Genomic DNA, 19521 nt, shown 5'->3' with positions numbered 1-19521 from the left:
ATATATGGATGCTAAACGAGGTCGTGGTCTAAATAAGGTGTGGGAGGACATCTATAAGGGGGAGTCTTGGGTGCTTGAATTGAAATGCGCTACTTGGCAACATTAAAGAACATAATGTGCATATCTAATTGTAGCTGTGCTGCAAACATGTTTTTGTTCTACTTTTACGATGTCCCTAGCACCTATGCTTTCCACTGGGTCTCCTGATGCCCAATTAAAACTGCAGGGAAGCAATCTAAACATCACACATGCTGATTGTGTTTGTGCGTTTTTGGCTGCTTCCGCAGCGTGCACGACAGTTTTTTTTGTATTTTTTGTTTTTGTTTTTTTTACTTTGCTGCACGTATATTAAAGGATGCAAACAATTAATGTCGCTATAGTCGAGTTAAATCATTGCAGCTACCTGTTGATTGCGTCTGGGAAATATACAGCGTGTTCCCATAGATACATCCCGATAGGCGAGCTCCCATGAGAGGCAGCCTCTTAAGTAGAGCTCCTTTTTTGGCGCAGCAGTGCCAGGACACGGAGCTCTGAGAAGAGACCACATTTTTTGTTTGGTAAAGATGGAAGTTTTCTAATTGCTCTTCTGATGGCTTGGAATCCCTTACTCTGTGCTTTGCATCACACTTGATCATAAAGAAACTCGCTTTAAAACCGTGCGTAATACGTTTACGCACCAAAGGATGGGGTCGGAGAAGCCCAACTTTCTGTCCCAGCCTGTGGTGAAGAACGTCTTCATGTACCGCAATGGTGACCCTTTCTACGAGGCTCGAAGGGTTGTTATTAACCAGAAGAGAGTGTGCACCTTTGAGACTTTGCTGAGAGAAGTGACGGGCGGCATCCAGGCGCCTTTTGGCGCGGTGAGGAACATCTACACGCCGCGCGGAGGACACAAAGTGGACTGTTTGGACAGCCTTCACAGCGGGGAGCAGTACGTCGCCGCTGGCCGGGAGAGGTTTAAAAAGTTAGAGTAAGTAATATTCTGAGCTGCCCATAACATATGCGCGCGTCTTCTGGCTTCAGTCGCATCCGTGCAAGTGAGTCGCAGCTTTGGGCAAATAAGATCAGGAGAGACGCGTGCTTTGCGATGGCCTAAAAATAAGATAGCTTTTGCAGTAGATAATGAGATTTGTGCCACTGGTGCTGCAGCAGTAAATCAACTTTGCAGGCATGTTTTATCCCGAGGGCCAAATGGGACACAATTAAATAAATAAATCCCTCGTTAAATCATTACACACATTTTTTCCTTACGTAAATGTGTTATTAATTTATTTCATGTAAAAGTAGATTTAATTATTTCATAATTTAATTTATTTATTTCATGATTTAATTCATTCTTTAATAATTTAATTTCATGATTGAATGAACTATTTAAAGATTTGATTTGTTCCTCCAAAGTATTTAAAACACACGAAAAAACATCTACTCTAAAGATTGTCAAACTGTGGTACGCATACCGCATATGTGGGCTCCATCTAGAGCAGGGGTGTCAAACTCGTTTTAGATCGGGGACCAACAATCTACTCCCAAGTGGGCCGGACTGGTAAAATCACGGCACGATAACTTAAAAATAAAGACAACTTCAGATTGTTTTCTTTGTTTAAAAATAGAACAAGCACATTCTGAAAATGTACAAATGATAATGTGGTTGTTTTTTCTGTTTACACTTGCATCTTGCGGTTAATCAGTGACGTGCGGTGAGGTTCATAGCTGGTGAGGCACTGACTTCATCACAGTCAAATTTACAAACATATGAACCCTAAAGAGTATCTTATTCACCATTTGATTGGCAGCAGTTAACGGCTTATGTTTAAAAGCTCATGCCAGCATTCTTCCCTGCTTGGCACTCAGCATCAAGGGTTGGAATTGGGGGTTAAATCACCAAAAATGATTCCCGGGCGCGGCGCCGCTGCTGCCCACTGCTCCCCTCACCTCCCAGGGGGTGAGCAAGGGGATGGGTCAAATGCAGAGGACACATTTCACCACACCTAGTGTGTGTGTGACAATCATTGGTACTTTAACTTAACTTTAACTTTACACATACAAACTGTAGCACACAAAAAAGCACATTTAATAAAAAAAAACGTTATAATGGTCTTACCTTTACTTATAAATGAAGTCCATGTGCAGCTCCTTTTGAACAAAAGCATCGATAACTTGTTTATAGAAGTCTTCCTTATCTTTCTTCAGTTTTAAAAGTCTCTCTGTCTCGATGGAGATGATCCTTTAATTATTACCTCCTGCTTTGATTGAAAGTCCAGTTTAGAAAACTGTTTTATTTTAGATATGTAATCCTCCATGTTAAAAGTCCAGGCAAGAGGAAAAAATAAACGATCGCTGCTAACTGTTGCTGCTTGTTGTCACTTCTTCTGCAGCAGAGTAGTCGCAAGAATGATCTCTGCGATCACTACCGCCCTTTACCACCAGGAGGCGGGTTGACTGCGAGCCTCACACAGTGCGTCTTTTGCAGCCGTTTTATGAATGCTCAGCACAAGAAATACGTTACACACATACAGTTGTTGACAAAATACACTGTACATTATATACCTCAGCTAACTAAACTATGGAAATGTATAATATAATTCATATAGCAATACGGTCTCACTGCACAGCAGGCCAGCAGTTAGCCGAGCCATTGCGCAATCCGTGGTGAGGCTCAACTCAGTGACGTGCCTCAACTGGCTGCTGATCACAGCAAGTCTCTTCTCAGTATTTGAACGGCAAATGTGAAAATTCAGTGATTTTGAATAAAAATAATCTAAAACTGGTGAAGTTAAATGGAAAATAACTTCATAGTATAATCACTGGATACATATAACAATTTAATTATTTATTTTTCTTTTTACATTTTTTCCCACCACACCTGCCTCCCCTGACTGCACGTCACTGCGGTTAATAGTATTATATCTTTATTTGTCGTAATTTATACTTTCTAAATAAATTATGTGATAATGTTCTTCAGTCAACTCAATGTTGACTGAAGAACATTACGCAAGATAAAACAATAATATCAAAATCAAATTACAGGATGTTATTTATGTGGTTTGCTCATTTTCCTCAACTGGTGCACTAACATCATGTGGTTTATATGTTTTTACATATGTTGCATAATCTACAAAGATACAAAGAATTGCTATTGCGACATCTAGTGGACACATTTAGAACAGCAGTTTCTTTCATTCCAAAATGTTGGCTCATTTTTATACTTAGCAAACTCATCCCGAGGGGCGGATAAAACCTGCTCACGGGCCTGATCCAACCCGCAGGCCTAACGTTTGACACCCCTGATCTAGAGGTACGCCAAAGAATCCAAATACTCAAACACAGTGTTACTGTTCAAACTGTGTAATGTTACAGTAGACAGAATATTAAATATGTTTGTTAAATAAAACCTCTGCCATGTTTTTAATGAATATTTAGGCCTACTATGCTACTGTATTTTAATGTTGGTCATTATGGGGGTACTTGGAGAGCCAAGTGTTTTCTGTGGTGGTACTTAGTAAAAAAAAAGTTTGTGAACCCCTGATCTATACTATTCAAACAAAAAGAGCATATCCAATGCAATATCTTCTGCAATGAACAATAGTAATATTAAAAGAAACAATAAATAGAAAGAATTGTAGTTATCTAAAAAAAATATGTACTTATTTAATATTGTTCCATTTGGCCCTCCATACTAGGCGACTAGGTGAGTTGTGAGTTGTTGTAGATTCACATTCCTATTTATTCATGTCTGGAGCAGGGCTGTCCAAACATTTTCCACCAAGGGCCACGTACTGAATGTATGCAGGAGTCATTTTCATGTTTTTATATTGTAAAAAGTTGCTAAAAACAGACATTATATATAATATATAAAGACAAAACCTAAAGTTTTATCAGCTCTCTATTAAAATAATGGTGACACAAGTATTAGTATTAGTAATCAGTATCAGTTTATGCTGCGGGCCAAAAAAATGTGGTCTTAAGCTACAAATGGCCCCTGGGCTGCACTTAGGACACCACCTGGTTTAGCAGGTTCTCATAACGGTAAAAATGTGTTTAGAAGGTTGTAAACAGGCTTTTTTTTCAGCTAAGAAGCTATTAAATTTTCGACTTCACGGACTTTACAAAACCCAAAACCAGTGAAGTTGGCACGTTGTATAAATCGTAAATAAAAACAGAATACAATGATTTGCAAATCCTTTTCCACCTATAATCAATTGAATAGACTGCAAAGACAAGATACTTACCGTTCCAACTGGTAAACTTTGTTATTTTTTACCAATATTAGCTCATTTGGAATTTGATGCCTGCAACACGTTTCAAAAAAGCTGGCACAAGTGGCAAACACGACTTAGAAAGTTCAGGAATGCTCATCAAACACTTATTAGGAACATCCCACAGGTGAACAGGCTCATTGGGAACAGGCGGGTGCCATGATTGGGTATAAAAACAGCTTCCATGAAATGCTCAGTCATTCACAAACAAGGATGGAGCGAGGGTCACCACTTTGTGAACAAATGTGTGAGCAAATTGTCGAACAGTTTAAGAACAACATTTCTCAACGAGCTATTGCAAGGAATTTTGGGATTTCACCATCTACAGTCCGAAATATCATCAAAAGGTTCAGAGAATCTGGAGAAATCACTGCCCGTAAGGACGAAAACCAACATTGAATGCCCATGACTTTCGATCCCTCAGGCGGTACTGCATCAAAAAGTGACATTGTATGTAAAGGATATCACCACATTGGCTCAGGAACAATTCAGAAAACCACTGTCAGTAACTACAGTTTGTCGCTACATCTGTAAGTGCAAGTTGAAAATGTACTATGCAAAACGAAAGCCATTTATCAACAACACCCACAAATGACGCCGGATTTGTCCATCTAAGATGGACTGATGCAAAGTGGAAAAGTGTTCTGTGGTCTGACGAGTCCACGTTTCAAATTGTTTTGGAAACTGTGGACCAAAGAGGGAAATAACCACCCGGACTTCTCTAGGTGCAACGTTCAAAAGCCAGCATCTGTGATGGTATGGGGGTGTATTAGTGCCCATGGCATGGGTAACTTAAACATCTGTGAAGGCAATAGTGAAAAGTACCAACAGATTTTGGAGCAAAGTCTTTTTCATGGACGTCCCTGCTTATTTCAGCAAGACAATGCCAAGCCACATTCTGCACGTGTTACAACAGCGTGGTTTCGTAGTAAAAGAGTGCGGGTACTAGACTGGCCTGCCTGTAGTCCAGACCTGTCTCCTATTGAAAATGTGTGGCGCATTATGAAGTATAAAATACGACAATGGAGACCCCGGGCTGTGGAACGACTTAAGCTGTACATCAAGCAACAATGGGAAATAATTCCACCTGAAAAGCTTCAAAAATTGGTCTCCTCAGTTCCCAAATGTTTGCTGAGTGTTGTTAAAAGGAAAGGCCATGTAACACAGTGGTAAAATATCCCTGTGCCAACTTTTTTACAATGTGTTGCTGCCATTACATTCTAAGTTAATGATTATTTGCAAAAAAAAAAAAATGTTTCTCAGTTCGAACATGAAATATCTTGTTTTTGCAGTGAATTCAATTGTGTATAAGTTGAAAAGGATTTGCAAATCATTGTATTCTGTTTGTATTTACGATTTACACAACGTGCCAATTTCACTGGTTTTGGGTTTTATAATTTACCACAGTCAGAACCGGAACCAATTAACAGCGGTAGGGGTGTAACGGTACACAAAAATTTTGGTTCGGTACGTCAGTTTAGAGGTCATGGTTCAGTTCATTTTCCGTACAGTAAGAAAACAACAAAATATACATTTTTGGGTTATTTATTGACCAAATTTGCAAAATCTTACACCAAAAATATTTTTCTTAGTATATATGTATGTATGTATGTGTGTATGTATGTATGTATGTATGTATGTATGTATGTATGTATGTATGTATGTATGTATGTATGTATGTATGTATGTATGTGACGTAATTGGAACCTTGGATAGGTCAATAATTCATAATAACATTGATTTTGATTCAATATTATGTTTTGAGCAATGACAGAAAAAAACCCAGCTTTGTTTTGTTAGTCAACATTGCAACTTTTTCTAAATTACATTTAACCTTTAAGCTTTTTTATTTCACTTTTCTTATGTTTTTGTTTATTTTAATAGTATTTTTAGAATGTGCCGTGGGCAGTGTTGGGTTAGTTACTGAAAACCAGTAACTAGTTACAGTTACTAGTTACTTTATTTCAAAAGTAACTGAGTTAGTAACTCAGTTACTTACACCAAAAAGTAATGTGTTACTGTGAAAAGTAACTATTTAGTTACTTTTTTTCTTCTTTTTATTTTTTTAAACTCCCATTAATGGCCTTTTAGCCTTCATTTCAGTACTGTTATTGCACTGGAGAATAATACAATGTGTTAATCAACTTGACATGCATTTGCATCACTGAACTCTGCTAAGCAATGTGGTCTACATACAACACACAAACACAAAGATATGTTTCAAAGGGCCAATTTATTTCAGACCAGAACAAATTGACAAAACTATTTTAAATAGCTGCAACATAACATACATAAGTAACAAGCAGCATAATAACAACATAGCTATAAACCTGGCTTCACCTAAGGAAGGCACACGTGACATACACAACGCCTAACCAGGCAGATTTGAATTGTTGTTTTGGGCAGTAGACGGGATCTTTGATCCAAGACACAACTTACATTTAACTAAAATGTTCTTTTCTTTGTGCTCGACAAAAGAAAAGAAGTGAGAATATCTCATACTTGCCAACCCTCCCGAATTTCAGTGCCTCTCCCCGGGACAGCCATTCTCCCGAATTTCTCCCGATTTCCAGCTGGACTTAAGGCACGCCCCCTCCAGGTCCGTGCGGACCTGAGTGAGGACAGCCTGTCGTCACGTCCGCTTGGCCAACAAGATCTTCTGTTTCTAGCCGATACTACATAAAAAATAACGTAAAATAACGCAGTAACACATCATGTAGTAACGGTAACTGAGTTACTGAACATAAAAAATAGCTAGATTACTAGTTACCGCCGAAACTAACGGCGTTACAGTAACGTGTTACTTTGTAATGCGTTAGTCCCAACACTGGCCGTGGGCCTTTAAAACATTAGCTGTGGGCCGCAAATGGCCTCCGGGGCACACTTTTGACACCCCTGCTATAGATAATAAAAAATTAAATCTGATAAATCTATTGATAAAAAGCAGAGCCTGGCGACGCATGTGCGTTTATCATAACTCTCTCGCTCTCTCTGTCTCTGCCCCTCCCTCACCAATGCTGCTGCGCACACAATTTGTTTTGTTTTTAACCCCTTCTTAACCCTGAACGTACATTGAAAATACACGCAACCCTAACTCAAAATGCCGGACATTTGAGGCATTTAAGAAACTCCGCCCTGACAGCTCCGCAAAAGTGGACATGTCCGGTGAAAAGAGGACGTATGGTCAGTCTATCGTAGCCCGTTAGCTGCTAGCATGCCGTGTGTTGTGCCTCGGTGTGCATTGTTTACACAACATGCGTTACGCTACTTACGTGTGGAAACTCGTTCGGTACACCTCCGAACCGAACCGGAACCCCCGTACCAAAACGGTTCAATACAAATACACGTACCGTTACACCCCTAAACAGCGGTAAACAAATGTTTACAGTGATCACAATAAACAGCTGCCACCGCAAACCACACACAGTGGCAACCAATGACTATTGCATCCTTTTTGTAAAGCCATATTTTTTAATACAGCTCTTAATCGTCAGTGCATGTGTACCTAATGATGTGGCCAACAGGTTCGTAAGGTTATCTCACCTGCAGTGTCGATGCAATGCATTATCTTTCTTTCTGCATACCAGGCTTCTTTCACTGTAAATGAAGATTTTAAGCCCAAGGCAGAATACACTCAGATGACAATTTAACTTGAATAATATATTATGCTTTTACTGCACAGCTCTATCTTATCCTTATGTTCTGCAGGCACCCTATTTATGATTAATTATTGAGTTTGTCACCATATTTACACCGAAAATGAAAATACTTGAGAAAAATAAAAACAAATACTATGGTTATTGTGCTAATTATTAGTATCTCTTGTCTATAGTTATTTACAGATTGGTTCCAGAAAGAAGAGGATGTTGAAAAATCTTCCATTTCAGGTACAGCCAAAAAGTATTGTTTAAGTAACTTATTTTGTGTTTGTCTTTGTTTATTAAATGCAGCGACAAGCACACACTCAACTTGTCTCAAAGGTCATGTCTACATGAACATTGCAGGTCCAATCATCAGCGCCACTTCAAATTTTAATGGATGGAAATCCCAACTTTAATAATGTCATCAGTCATTATGTTATGTTATGGTTGATGTCTTTAATTAAACATACTATATTATCTAGTTCAAACCAGCAATCCAGGTAATGCAACTGTCCATTTAATTACGTTAAAAACTGCATGTATTCAATTATACTTAGTGTATATTTTTTTCTCTGAATAAGCGTATTCGAGTAACATTTTTGCAACATGTATTTTACGGTGTAATGTAATAGTATAATACAATATGATGAAGAAAACCTACATTATTTTTAATGTTTTTACTAATGTTACTTCAGTAATTTTCAAATGTAGTACTATGTCCAAGTACTGTCCAATGATGCAAGTAATTGAAGGTACATTTTCAAGTACATCCTTCAATAAAAGAATAAGGTCTAAATGGAATTATAAATAGGAAATGATCAGTTCCAGGGTTGAACTGAAACAATCAGCAACATTATGATATTAAACATTAATTAACACCTTAGCATTGGCAAGTGATGACAAAAGACTGGAGTTGGTTACATAGTTAATCTTTTGATGCTCACTAAGGTGTCACCTGACATCACACATGACGTTCAAATTCAGGTTGTTCAGCTCTCAAATTGTACAACCTCACATATGTTTCTCCCTTGAGTTTCCACTGCATTTTTTATTATTTGTCATTTTAATTTATTGTATGGTAATCAGTTTTAACAAAGTCTGGTAATTTTGAAGAGAACGACAACAAGAAGAGAATACTTCCCCACAGGTTAAAAAAAATATATATATATATATATATTTTTTAATAATACTGAACATTATATGTGGTTCTACCTTTATTTGTATAAGAAGTCCATGCAGCTATATCCTTCTCCGGGAATCAGCTGATACGTTGTAAAAGTCCTCCTTATTTTCTTTTAGTTTTAAAACTGTCAGTTGCTTGTCATATTGTTATGCTCAAAGTCCCCGCCCATTGCAGCTGTGTGCTTCATTGTAGAAAGATGGCAGCAACAAGCACTTTGAGGAAGAGAAACTTCTCTCTGTGTGGTTTCTCTGTATTTTATTCTCTGATTAGCAAGAATATTGATATCACGATTACATTAAATACATTACACAGGCTGTACATTTCTGCAAACTAAACATACTTGCGATATGCTGAAAAAAATTGCCGCATGTCTGTATTTGATCAGAAAAATGTGTTAATTCAACAATTTGTATTTAATGTTGTGATTATTTTCTTTATATTGTTCATCATGCCTCACTTTCCTACTCTAATGGCCTACTCCTGGTGTAAGACAGTCCTTTTGAACTGGCACCTTACGAGCCAACTACTGCCAAAAAAATTAAAAAAACTTAGCCCGTCCTGCAAATCAGTTTTGTTCAAACCTGCAAGTCTAAAAGTAACTTTTCCAACTATGAGTAATGTTTTTTTAAATTTATTTATTTTTTATTTTGCAGTCGATCCTTGATCACCGCACAAGCTATCATTGTTCTTTTCTCTTTAATTATAAAACAAATTATAAAAAAAACGGGAAAAAAACCACAGAAAGTAAATGAAAATCATGTTAAATGTAAGCAAACAAAATATTATAAGTGTCAACCTGTAAAATATATGGTCTGTATAAACTGAGGGTAACAAATATTGAGAAGGCATATGATTGAATAAGATGTACTTCTTCCTACTTTTTTTTTTAATATGTTGAATGATGCAAATGTAACCATGTGATGTTCCTTAACGTAACTTATTCATCATGCTGGAAATAAACCATACCATACCGTCCTTAAACACGTAGAGCTTAATATACTAAGATCCTAAGTAAAAACTGTTAAGTATCAAATATAAACTAAAATGCATGTACTACTAGTGAATATGTTGTGGGTGTACTATTAAGTGCACCGTTCATAACAAGTGGAAAAGTGGTATGGCCCGCCCTTTTTAAAAGAGGATTTTGCACGTATTACTAACTGTAACCGTGGGAACACTCATGTCCTCACATCCAAGGTGTCGTGTTCTAACTTTTTGGTGGTTTGCTATGTTGTGGGACATGAAGCATGCAACTTTTACTGGGCAATTTAGGGGCGCTCCTTCAGTAAGATCCAGACAAGGGAACCAACTGTTTGGCATGCAAAAGCTGTTTTCCGGGAGACGCCAACACTAAGAGCCTGATATTCTAAGATCCAAATACCATGCGCTAAACAGCATGTGCAAACAATAAACTTGTGTGTACTATTAGTGGGCCTGTAATCTTCTATTACTGCATGTAGAATTGAGAGGTAGTGCAGACCGCCTTATTTAAATGAAGTTTTTGCGTGTACTATACGGGCGGATTTCTCACTCGATCATTTAAAGTACATATATGTTACCTGTATTGTTTTGCTATGTTTTCAAACATGCAGCAGACACGTAGCACTTTATATTCAATACATAAATATTGCTTCCCAGAGGAAGCTCTTAATTTAGTTATTTAAAAATGATTGCATAAGAAATACAATTCATATCCGGTTTAAGAAGAACAACATGATTCAAATTAGAATTGTTCTCAAAGTTAGATGTAGTGTATGCACTGTAATTTAAAACTAGCAGTTTTTGATCAAATAAAAGAAAACACTTTTTTAGAATTATTTTTGTAATGTGTATTAAACCGGTTCTTTAAAAAGTAGGTTAAAAAAAAAATCAGATCAAAATCGTAAATCAAATTTTTTGGGAAAAAATCTGAGTTTTTGTTTTTTTTAGGCCATATTGCCCAGGCCTGGTTATGATTATCAATGTATTAATGATGTGTTGACAAGTTAGATTAACTGTTTTTGCATTGTGGTCAAATTGGGTGATTGGAGGAAACACGTAGTCAGAGCAGGTTCTTGTTCAGGTCTGAGCACCACGACTAAGTAATTTGTTTACCTACCATCGCAACTGAAAGGAAAATGTTCTTCATGTTCTTGATTTGGTCTTTCCTCAGCCAGCAAAAATGACTTTTGTGGTACTTGATTACCTGTTAACATTAATGGAGCCAATCCTCTAAAAGGACCGCCATCCCTTTTAACCTGGCTGATTGACTCAATCAGTGTCAAGAACTCTTAGCTGCCTGAATAGGTGGCAGCATAATTCTTATCCTTACTTTTTATGAGAAAAATAGGGTCAACATGAAAATATCACTGTGCAATGTTTTATTCTTTCTGTTTTCTTTTGTACATGCTGGAGTGAAGCCACTTTAAAAAGTGCATTGACATAGTTTTTGTTAGTTAATGGATATTCACATTAGGCACTTGCCACAAATAAATCCAAAATGTTCTCTATGTGACAAATACTTGTTTTTATCCTAAGCAGGGATCTGTAACAAATAGCTTGTGAAGTACAAATAACTCAGAGACACCTGTTGTAAAGATTATACTACTAAATAATCAACAGTGTATATAACATATGTTCATTACTGTTTACATTTGTTATTAGGTTTTGTGCGAGATTTCCTTAAAAATCACAGTTTAAGTTACAGTATGTAGACATATGTTTCTATGGTGAATTCAGAAACTCAAGAGGACTCATAAAGGCTTTTAATATGCCATTTTCCTTATCTGTGTCCCTCATAAGAGCCAAATGTAGCGTTACACTGGGCTCTGTGTTTTGGGACCGGCTGTGTTTTCTCTAAGCAACCACTACATTATTTTACAGTAGACTGCTTTCTTTGGCTGTAATTCAGAATAATCCTCTAAATTCAGAAAGGAAAAACAATCTTAACACTTGATCTGCTGAACTTCTATTGTTTTTCTTCTTTAAATTTCTGGAGAAGAACAAATGAAAAGTGAGCTCCACCACATACACACAGACACAGATTGAAATGATAATTCAAATTACAGTAAATCAAGATGAAATCTGTCGAGCTGAAGGCAGAACAGACGGCTAACATGTTAAAGGAGAACTGTACATTTTTGGCTATTATCCACAATCCCTATGTGAGAAAATATTACACATATCTTTCCATTTTTTGTACATCATAAATAGTGAAAAACTACTACTAAGAGTCTGCAATATGATTTATTCAGCTTATAAAGTATAAACAAATAACCCCAAGACCGTTGTATATACATGCAGTAAGTATGTATGTAGGTATTGAAACAACAGGCACATGTAATAAGCTTGTTAAATACTTTTTGTCAACACCAAAAATAATAGCCAACCTTTGGCAACTGACATGTTCATAAAATTGAAATACAAAACATCCATGATGTCATGGACCAAAATACCATGATCACATTTGAGGCTTGTGACAGCTAATTGTTTTAACTCATTGATCAACAGGGATCAATACTGGGACCAAAATTGTTCAATCTTTATAAAATAAGAAAATAACAAATTAAAAAGATTGTTTCACAAAAACACACTATCTTTGAATCTCAGTAAAACTAAATTAATGCTATTCGGTCAGAGTGGAAGAGAAAGTCAAACACAAACACAAAAAGACGGACTCGACATTGTAAGGGTGAAAAAATAGAATGTTTGGGTGTAATAACAGACAGTAAATTGAACTGGAAATCTCATGTAAAAACATACAATATATGAGAGCAAGAAATACTTCAATATTGAACAAAACAAGTTATGTACGGGACCAAAAATCACTTAATTGTAACTGCTGTTTGGTATTGTTACCATATCTGAGTTATTGTGTAGAAATATGGGGTAATAACTTCGAAAGTATTCTTCATTCACTTACTGTGTTACAAAAAAACCTTTATTTATTTATTGAATCAAAATATTGAAATTCAAGGATTTGGTACATTTGCAAACAGCTAAAAATATGTACAAATCAAACTATAAGTACAAAATGTACAGCAAGTATTCTCAACAAATTATGAGAAAAACAACCTCAGGGAAAAATGTAACTTAAAATATTTGTTTGCACATGCAGCACTTAAGACAATTAGAAGATCAGCATGTGAAATTAAATTATGGAATGGATTAGGCAGAGAAGTCAAATTAAGTACTGGTATGATCCATTTTAAGAAACTGTTCAAACTGCTCAAAGTCCTTACAAAGCACAAAGACGAAGAATCCTGATAAACATTTTAAACTTTATTGAACAATTAGATTATCTGAATTATCACTTATTTGAATTACATTTTTTTGTAACTATTTATTGAGAACTTTATTATTTATGGATTTAAATTTTGTACAAATTGAGAACAGGAAGTGAACACGTGTTAGTAATCACTATGAAATGGAAAAGGGGTAGGAATAAATAAGCTCTGCTTCTTCCTACTCCTTTTCAGACACGTTGTAATGACAAACTGGAAATTTGTGATGTATCATATTGTAACTGAACACACAGAAGCTAATACAAATAATAACAGAAGATATGAACAAATTAAAAAGATGGTTTGAAAATAACAGACTATCTTTCCTTAAACCTCAGTAAAACCAAAATAATGCTATTTGGCAACAGTAGAAGGGAAAGTCAAACACAAATACAAATAGACGGACTAGAAATTGAAAGAGTAAATGAAACCACATTTCTAGGTATAATGATTGGTGATATAATGAACTGGAAATCTCATGTAAAAAATACACAACATAAAGTAGCAAGAAACACGTCAATAATGAATAAAGCAAAACATGTTAGACCAAAATACACTCCATGTTCTCTACTGCTGGCTAGTGTTACTATATTGGAGTTCTTGTGCAGAAATACGGGGAAATAACTACAAAAGTACACTTCATTCATTAACTGTGTTACAAAAAAGATCAGTTAGAATAATACATAATGTTGGATATAGAGAACATTCAAACTCTTTATTCATTGAATCGAAAATACTAAAATTCCACGACATAGTGAATTTGCAAACAGCTAAAAAGATGCACAAAGCAAACTATAACCTGCTCCCCAAGATATACAACAATTATTCTCAACAAAAGAGGAGAAATATAATCTTAGAGAAAAATTTAATTTAAAACATTTGTACGCACGTACAACACTTAAGACCTTCAGTATATCAGTATGTGGAATTAAATCATGGAATGGATTAAGCAAAGAAATCAAACAATCTACTTATATGATCGACTTCAAAAACTCTTCAAACTTAAAGTGTTTACAAAGTACAAAGAAGAAAAACCATGACAAATATTCTGAATTTATTTAATCCATCCATTCATTTTCTGGATAATCTTACTTATCTCACCATATGAAATATATAACTTACTTCACTAATTATTATTTATTTATGTATTTATTTTTATTGTTATTACTTATGGAGTATATTGTGAATACATTGAGAACAGGAAGTGAACAAAAGTTTTAGCAACTGTTATGTAAAGGAAAAGGGGGTAGGATTAAATAAGCTTTGCTTCTTCTTACTCCTTTTCGAACATGTTGAATAGACAAACTGGCAATTGTGATGTATCATGTTGTATGCTTGCATGTTCGAAATAAACACAAACTCAAACTCAAACTCAAACTGTATACATGCTGAAAATTAAGTAAAGCCATAAACCATTTGTCCAATTTCAATATTTTGACGTTAGCTTTAAATTGCATGCATAGCATGTATTGAGTTCAACAACAACAACATTATTTTGATGTTTCCGTTGGATGTTTTTGTCACAGGTCTAGTTGCTGGTGCTTCCCTGCACTACATAAAAAAAGCAAGACATCAATAATTTTGCATTATCGGCAAATATGTTAGGTTGTTCACAACTATTTAAATTTTTGTGAATTTTCCAGGTCAAACCACTTCCACCAAATCGGCTATCCGTATCAGCCAGATTCCTGAAACCAATTAAGGAGCCATGTCCAATCTTGTGAGTTTGGTGACTCTCTCATACAAATGACACGTTTGTGCCGCAATATCTTAAGATAATTAGATATCCATGCATATCTTGCATATGTTAGTAAGCCGTTAGATATGCATGAGTCAGTTGAATTGAAAAGTAATTCTAATTCATTCTAGATGTATTATGACAGCAAGCAGCCGACTTCAACGTCACTAACTGCTAATGCACTGCATGAACTGCTGAGTGAGTGAACCAGTCTCCGCTAATGACATTTCTTCACCATTATGGTATTCTTCCTACCCAGCGTGGTGGCAAACGGGGACACTCTGAACCCTGCAATAAGGCTGCTGATCCACCAGAGGATGCTGAGCCAGTTTGAAAGAATTCTCGAGATGATCACAGAGAAGATGGGTTTGAGAGTCCTCGGCGGTGTGAGAAGGTATTAAATACAAATTGTTTGTTTTTCAATCATCCACCAAAGGTTTATCTGTTTATTTTACTTGCTATTAAATCTGACCACAGAGAGCTTACAGTTATTACTATGCTCAGTTTTCAAACTGAATAAAAAAAGATTACAAACACATTGGGCACACCTTAAAATCAATTACTTGGTCAATGTGGCATTCATATTTTATTTCATGTTAACTTTCTGCATATGGTATCCTTTATGGCAGTAATACCCAACCACTGTGTAAGAGATAATCAAGTGTGCCACTAAAATGATCAATTTTTCATATAATTCAACATAATCTCACATTATTATTATTACTTATTCATTACAAATAATGTCTTTGTTCACTTTTGTGTGCCAGCGACGTATAGTAATATAGACAGAACAATTAAATGCTCTGCTGAGGGCATAATTAATACAACGTTAATATATAATTAACCTGTGTATCTACATATTGTTATTCATACAGCATTTTTGATAAAAGTTGGAGAACACTGTCGTTGAGCATGTATTGTAATTGTGTATGATTAAAGGGGAACTGCACTTTTCTTAAAATGTTGCCTATTGTATGCAATTCTTATACAAGACAAGGACACATATGTTTTTCATTTTTTAATGCATTCTGACTTGTAAATAAACACTAGCAAAAGTCAGATAACAATTGAGCCAATTGTATTCGCTCTATTTGGCCTATAGAGCACCATAAAAAACATCCTAATACCTCTGTTTTACATGCTGTAAGTATGTATGTAGTATAGTAACAGGCACATTCATCAAAACATTTAATATTTATGTATTTTGTTCATTTTAGGCATACAGAGCCCATTTATTTCAAAAACACATCACAACATTCACTTTTTCCTTTGACAACGTCACTGATTATTATTCACTCCAGACTACATGAGAGACAACAAACAACATAAAACATCACTTACTGTACAATGTCTGTTTTCACTTGGATGCCGACTAATGGAATGTTGATATATTCTTGTTTAGATGACGAATATATCCTCACAAAGAAAAAGGGGGGTTGAACCAAGCGTCTTTTTGTGTCTTTCTCGCCGTCCGGGTCTAAATTGGATGCCAAAATTTACCAATTTGTCGGATTATGTCCTCATCCTTCAACTGTCAAGGTGAGAGGCATTATTTATGATCTAGAACCCCCGCGACCCCAAAAGGGATAAGCGGTAGAAAATGGATGGATGGATGGATAGAACAAACTTTCACGAGCTCCGAGGCGAGAAAGCAGCTCACCAGCTGATGATGTCAATATAGCTGCACAAGCTAGTTGGCTCTCTGTGATCATGGCAACACTAGTTTGTCTGTGTTAGCGCTTATAACAACAATATTGCTAAATGTTTGATTAATATTTAGGTCACGACAGGTAATTGGAGAGTTGGTGTCGCTTTTTGGATGTTTTTTTTTAGATGTTTTTATTTACGTTTATTTACGAGTTAGAATGCATTCAAAAAATACATCTGTCTTCTTGTCTATCATAATGATTGTGAATGATAGGAAAAAAAAATCCCCCCAAAATTGCAGTTCCCCGTTAATGTTCTAAGTTTTGTATTGTTTATGTTGTTATTGGTGCAAACATGGAATATTTGTTTTTTCCCGCTTTCTCTGCTGTAGTCTTTTCACTTATGAGGGCCAGCAGGTGACTGATGGCACTCAGCTGGAAAGCGGTCAGCTCTATGTGGCCGTGGGCAGAGAGAGATTTAAGAAGCTCTCTTACAGTGACCTCCTCTTCAACAAAACCCGAGGGACACGGAGGGTCAATGGGTACGCACTATATAACACTATGAACTGTAACCTACGCCGCAAAGCCAGAAGTCAAACCAAATTTTACTATGGATGTGTTCCTTTTAGTAAAGGAATCTCATTATTATAAAAAACCTGTTTCAGGGTCAGCATCACAATTAATTGGAGAGTTTAAATTGTCCATAGGTGTGAACAAGAGTGTGAACGGTTGTGTGTCTGTGTTCTGTTTTTGACTGTTGACCTCAGATGTACCCACTTCTCACCCATAGTCAGCTGGGATAGAATCATGCTCGAAGTTTTATAAGTACTTGATTTATTGCAGCCATTTTACAACTTCAACACACTAAAGCCCAGGTGTCAAACTCCAGGCCGGAGACCAGATCTGGCCAGCCACATCATTTTATATGGCCTGCTAAAGCCTGGAAATTATGTGTGTCAATAAAGTACTTCTTCTTTGTTACTAAATGTATTTGTTTTTAATCCATTTTGACAGAAAACAATGCATGTAATTGCATCTTGAGTTTGACACTACTGCAAGTTACTGTAGGTGTTTAGTCGGGCATCATTGCGCTACCTGATGAATTTCAAGTCAAACCGACTGATGGGGCCAACATTTTGGTATTGTTCAAATCCAGGCTGAAAACACTTTTATTTAACTGTAGATGTGACAAATAAAAGTATTTAATCTTTTGATTCCCTGTGACTGTGTGGGTTCCCTCCGGGTACTCCGGCGTCCTCCCACCTCCAAAAACATGCACCTGGGGATAGGTTGATTGGCAACACTAAATTGGCCCTAGTGTGTGAATGTGACTGTGAATGTTGTCTGTCTATCTGTGTTGGCCCTGTGATGAGGTGGCGACTTGTCCAGGGTGTACCCTGCCTTCCGCCCGAGTGCAGCTGAGATAGGCTCCAGCACCCCCCACAACCCCAAAAGGGACAAGCGGTAGAAAATGGATGGATGGATGATCATTTTTATGATGATTTTATTTTCATTCATGATTGTATAATCTTTCTTGTAATTTCTGTTACGCACTTTGAATTGCCCTGAGTACAAAGTGTGCTCTATATATAAACTCTGTGTATTTGTCTGAAAAATATACCAGTAAGCGTGCATGGTTTGCCAAATAGTTTTCCCTTTAGTGTGCAGTGGTTGAAGAGTAGAGACTTAACCGACACAAATAGTTGTAGGGAATTTTTGGGGGGGAAATGGGAAAAACGAAGCCCTAAGAACTAATCTACATCTTAATGAACTATCACTAAAGTGATGTATTTGTTTGTGTGCAGAATGAAAATGTGCACACTGCCGCCAATATACAGATTCTCAAAGCAGAATGGAAACGTAAGAATGAGCTCTTTTTTTTCTTAGCAACCACTATCACCACAACTTGAGGTGATATTATTTGACCTATACTTGGTGAAGACTTTATGTATTTAAGTATTATTTACTTTGTTTGTATCGGTTAATTACAGCAATATAACAATGTTTTTGACTTACCAATATAAAGCACTTTTCAACATACTGTATTCACATTTAAATTAAATTAAACCTAATGTGAAATCTCAGGCACACTGTTGACCATAGTTGCTCCTGATCATCATACATACAGCACACAATCTGATCATTCCTAATCTCCCACCAGAGTAAGTCCATGGTCCGGTGCAGTGACAGTGGAGGTAGCGAATGGAAGGCCTCGCCTCCAAACCACAACAAGGAGCACCTGTCCTCCATCGTAAGAGAGATCTCGCAGGCCAGACTCCTATCCCTCAGGAAGAAGAGGAGCGGACAGAGCATGACGCTGGGCCTCAGTGACAATGGTAATACACCAAAACATTTGTATATTAATGCTTTGATTCTTTCATATAGTAGCTAAATGAGGTGATGCAATCCACCTGTCCATCGATTTGTCATTTATTTATTTTCTTCCACTTGCATTAAATGGACCTCAACATTTTGTGTAAACAACCACCGGTCTGATGACGTAATGCTTATACCTTTCAATCTTACGTAACCTGCTGCCTTCGTAGAGGGCCACTAAGAGGCGCTGTTGCTCTGCGGTACCTTGTAAAAGTAGGTTCTGGCTGGCATGATGACATTCACCACTTTTACAAGAAACACATTACGTCATTTTCACTTTGCACCCATATAGTAAATATACCCACAATTTCCGGTTAAAGCGCACTCATTTGAAGTTTACAGATAAGAGGACTCGACAGGTTATGGCTGACCTCCAATGTGACCACTCTTGCAGCGTAAGTCGCATGACATCATCGCTG

General features: G+C 36.6%; 1 protein-coding gene across 1 annotated transcript in view; it reads left to right on the top strand.

Annotated features, from left to right (window-relative positions):
* The first annotated feature begins 517 nt into the window (after positions 1-517).
* Positions 518-19521, top strand: part of LOC133659654 (doublecortin domain-containing protein 2-like) — a 59160-nt gene continuing 40156 nt past the window's right edge. Inside the window, exons 1-7 of the mRNA XM_062062238.1 lie at positions 518-970; positions 8089-8143; positions 14986-15062; positions 15340-15474; positions 17119-17268; positions 18532-18586; positions 18888-19062. Of these exons, the coding sequence (XP_061918222.1) occupies positions 684-970; positions 8089-8143; positions 14986-15062; positions 15340-15474; positions 17119-17268; positions 18532-18586; positions 18888-19062 (934 nt within the window). The 5' untranslated portion in view covers positions 518-683. The remainder of the gene's footprint in view (positions 971-8088; positions 8144-14985; positions 15063-15339; positions 15475-17118; positions 17269-18531; positions 18587-18887; positions 19063-19521) is intronic.

This window comes from Entelurus aequoreus, linkage group LG11 (assembly GCF_033978785.1).
Source record: "Entelurus aequoreus isolate RoL-2023_Sb linkage group LG11, RoL_Eaeq_v1.1, whole genome shotgun sequence".
Lineage (NCBI taxonomy): Eukaryota > Metazoa > Chordata > Actinopteri > Syngnathiformes > Syngnathidae > Entelurus > Entelurus aequoreus.
This window is presented reverse-complemented; position numbering and strand designations above follow the sequence as displayed.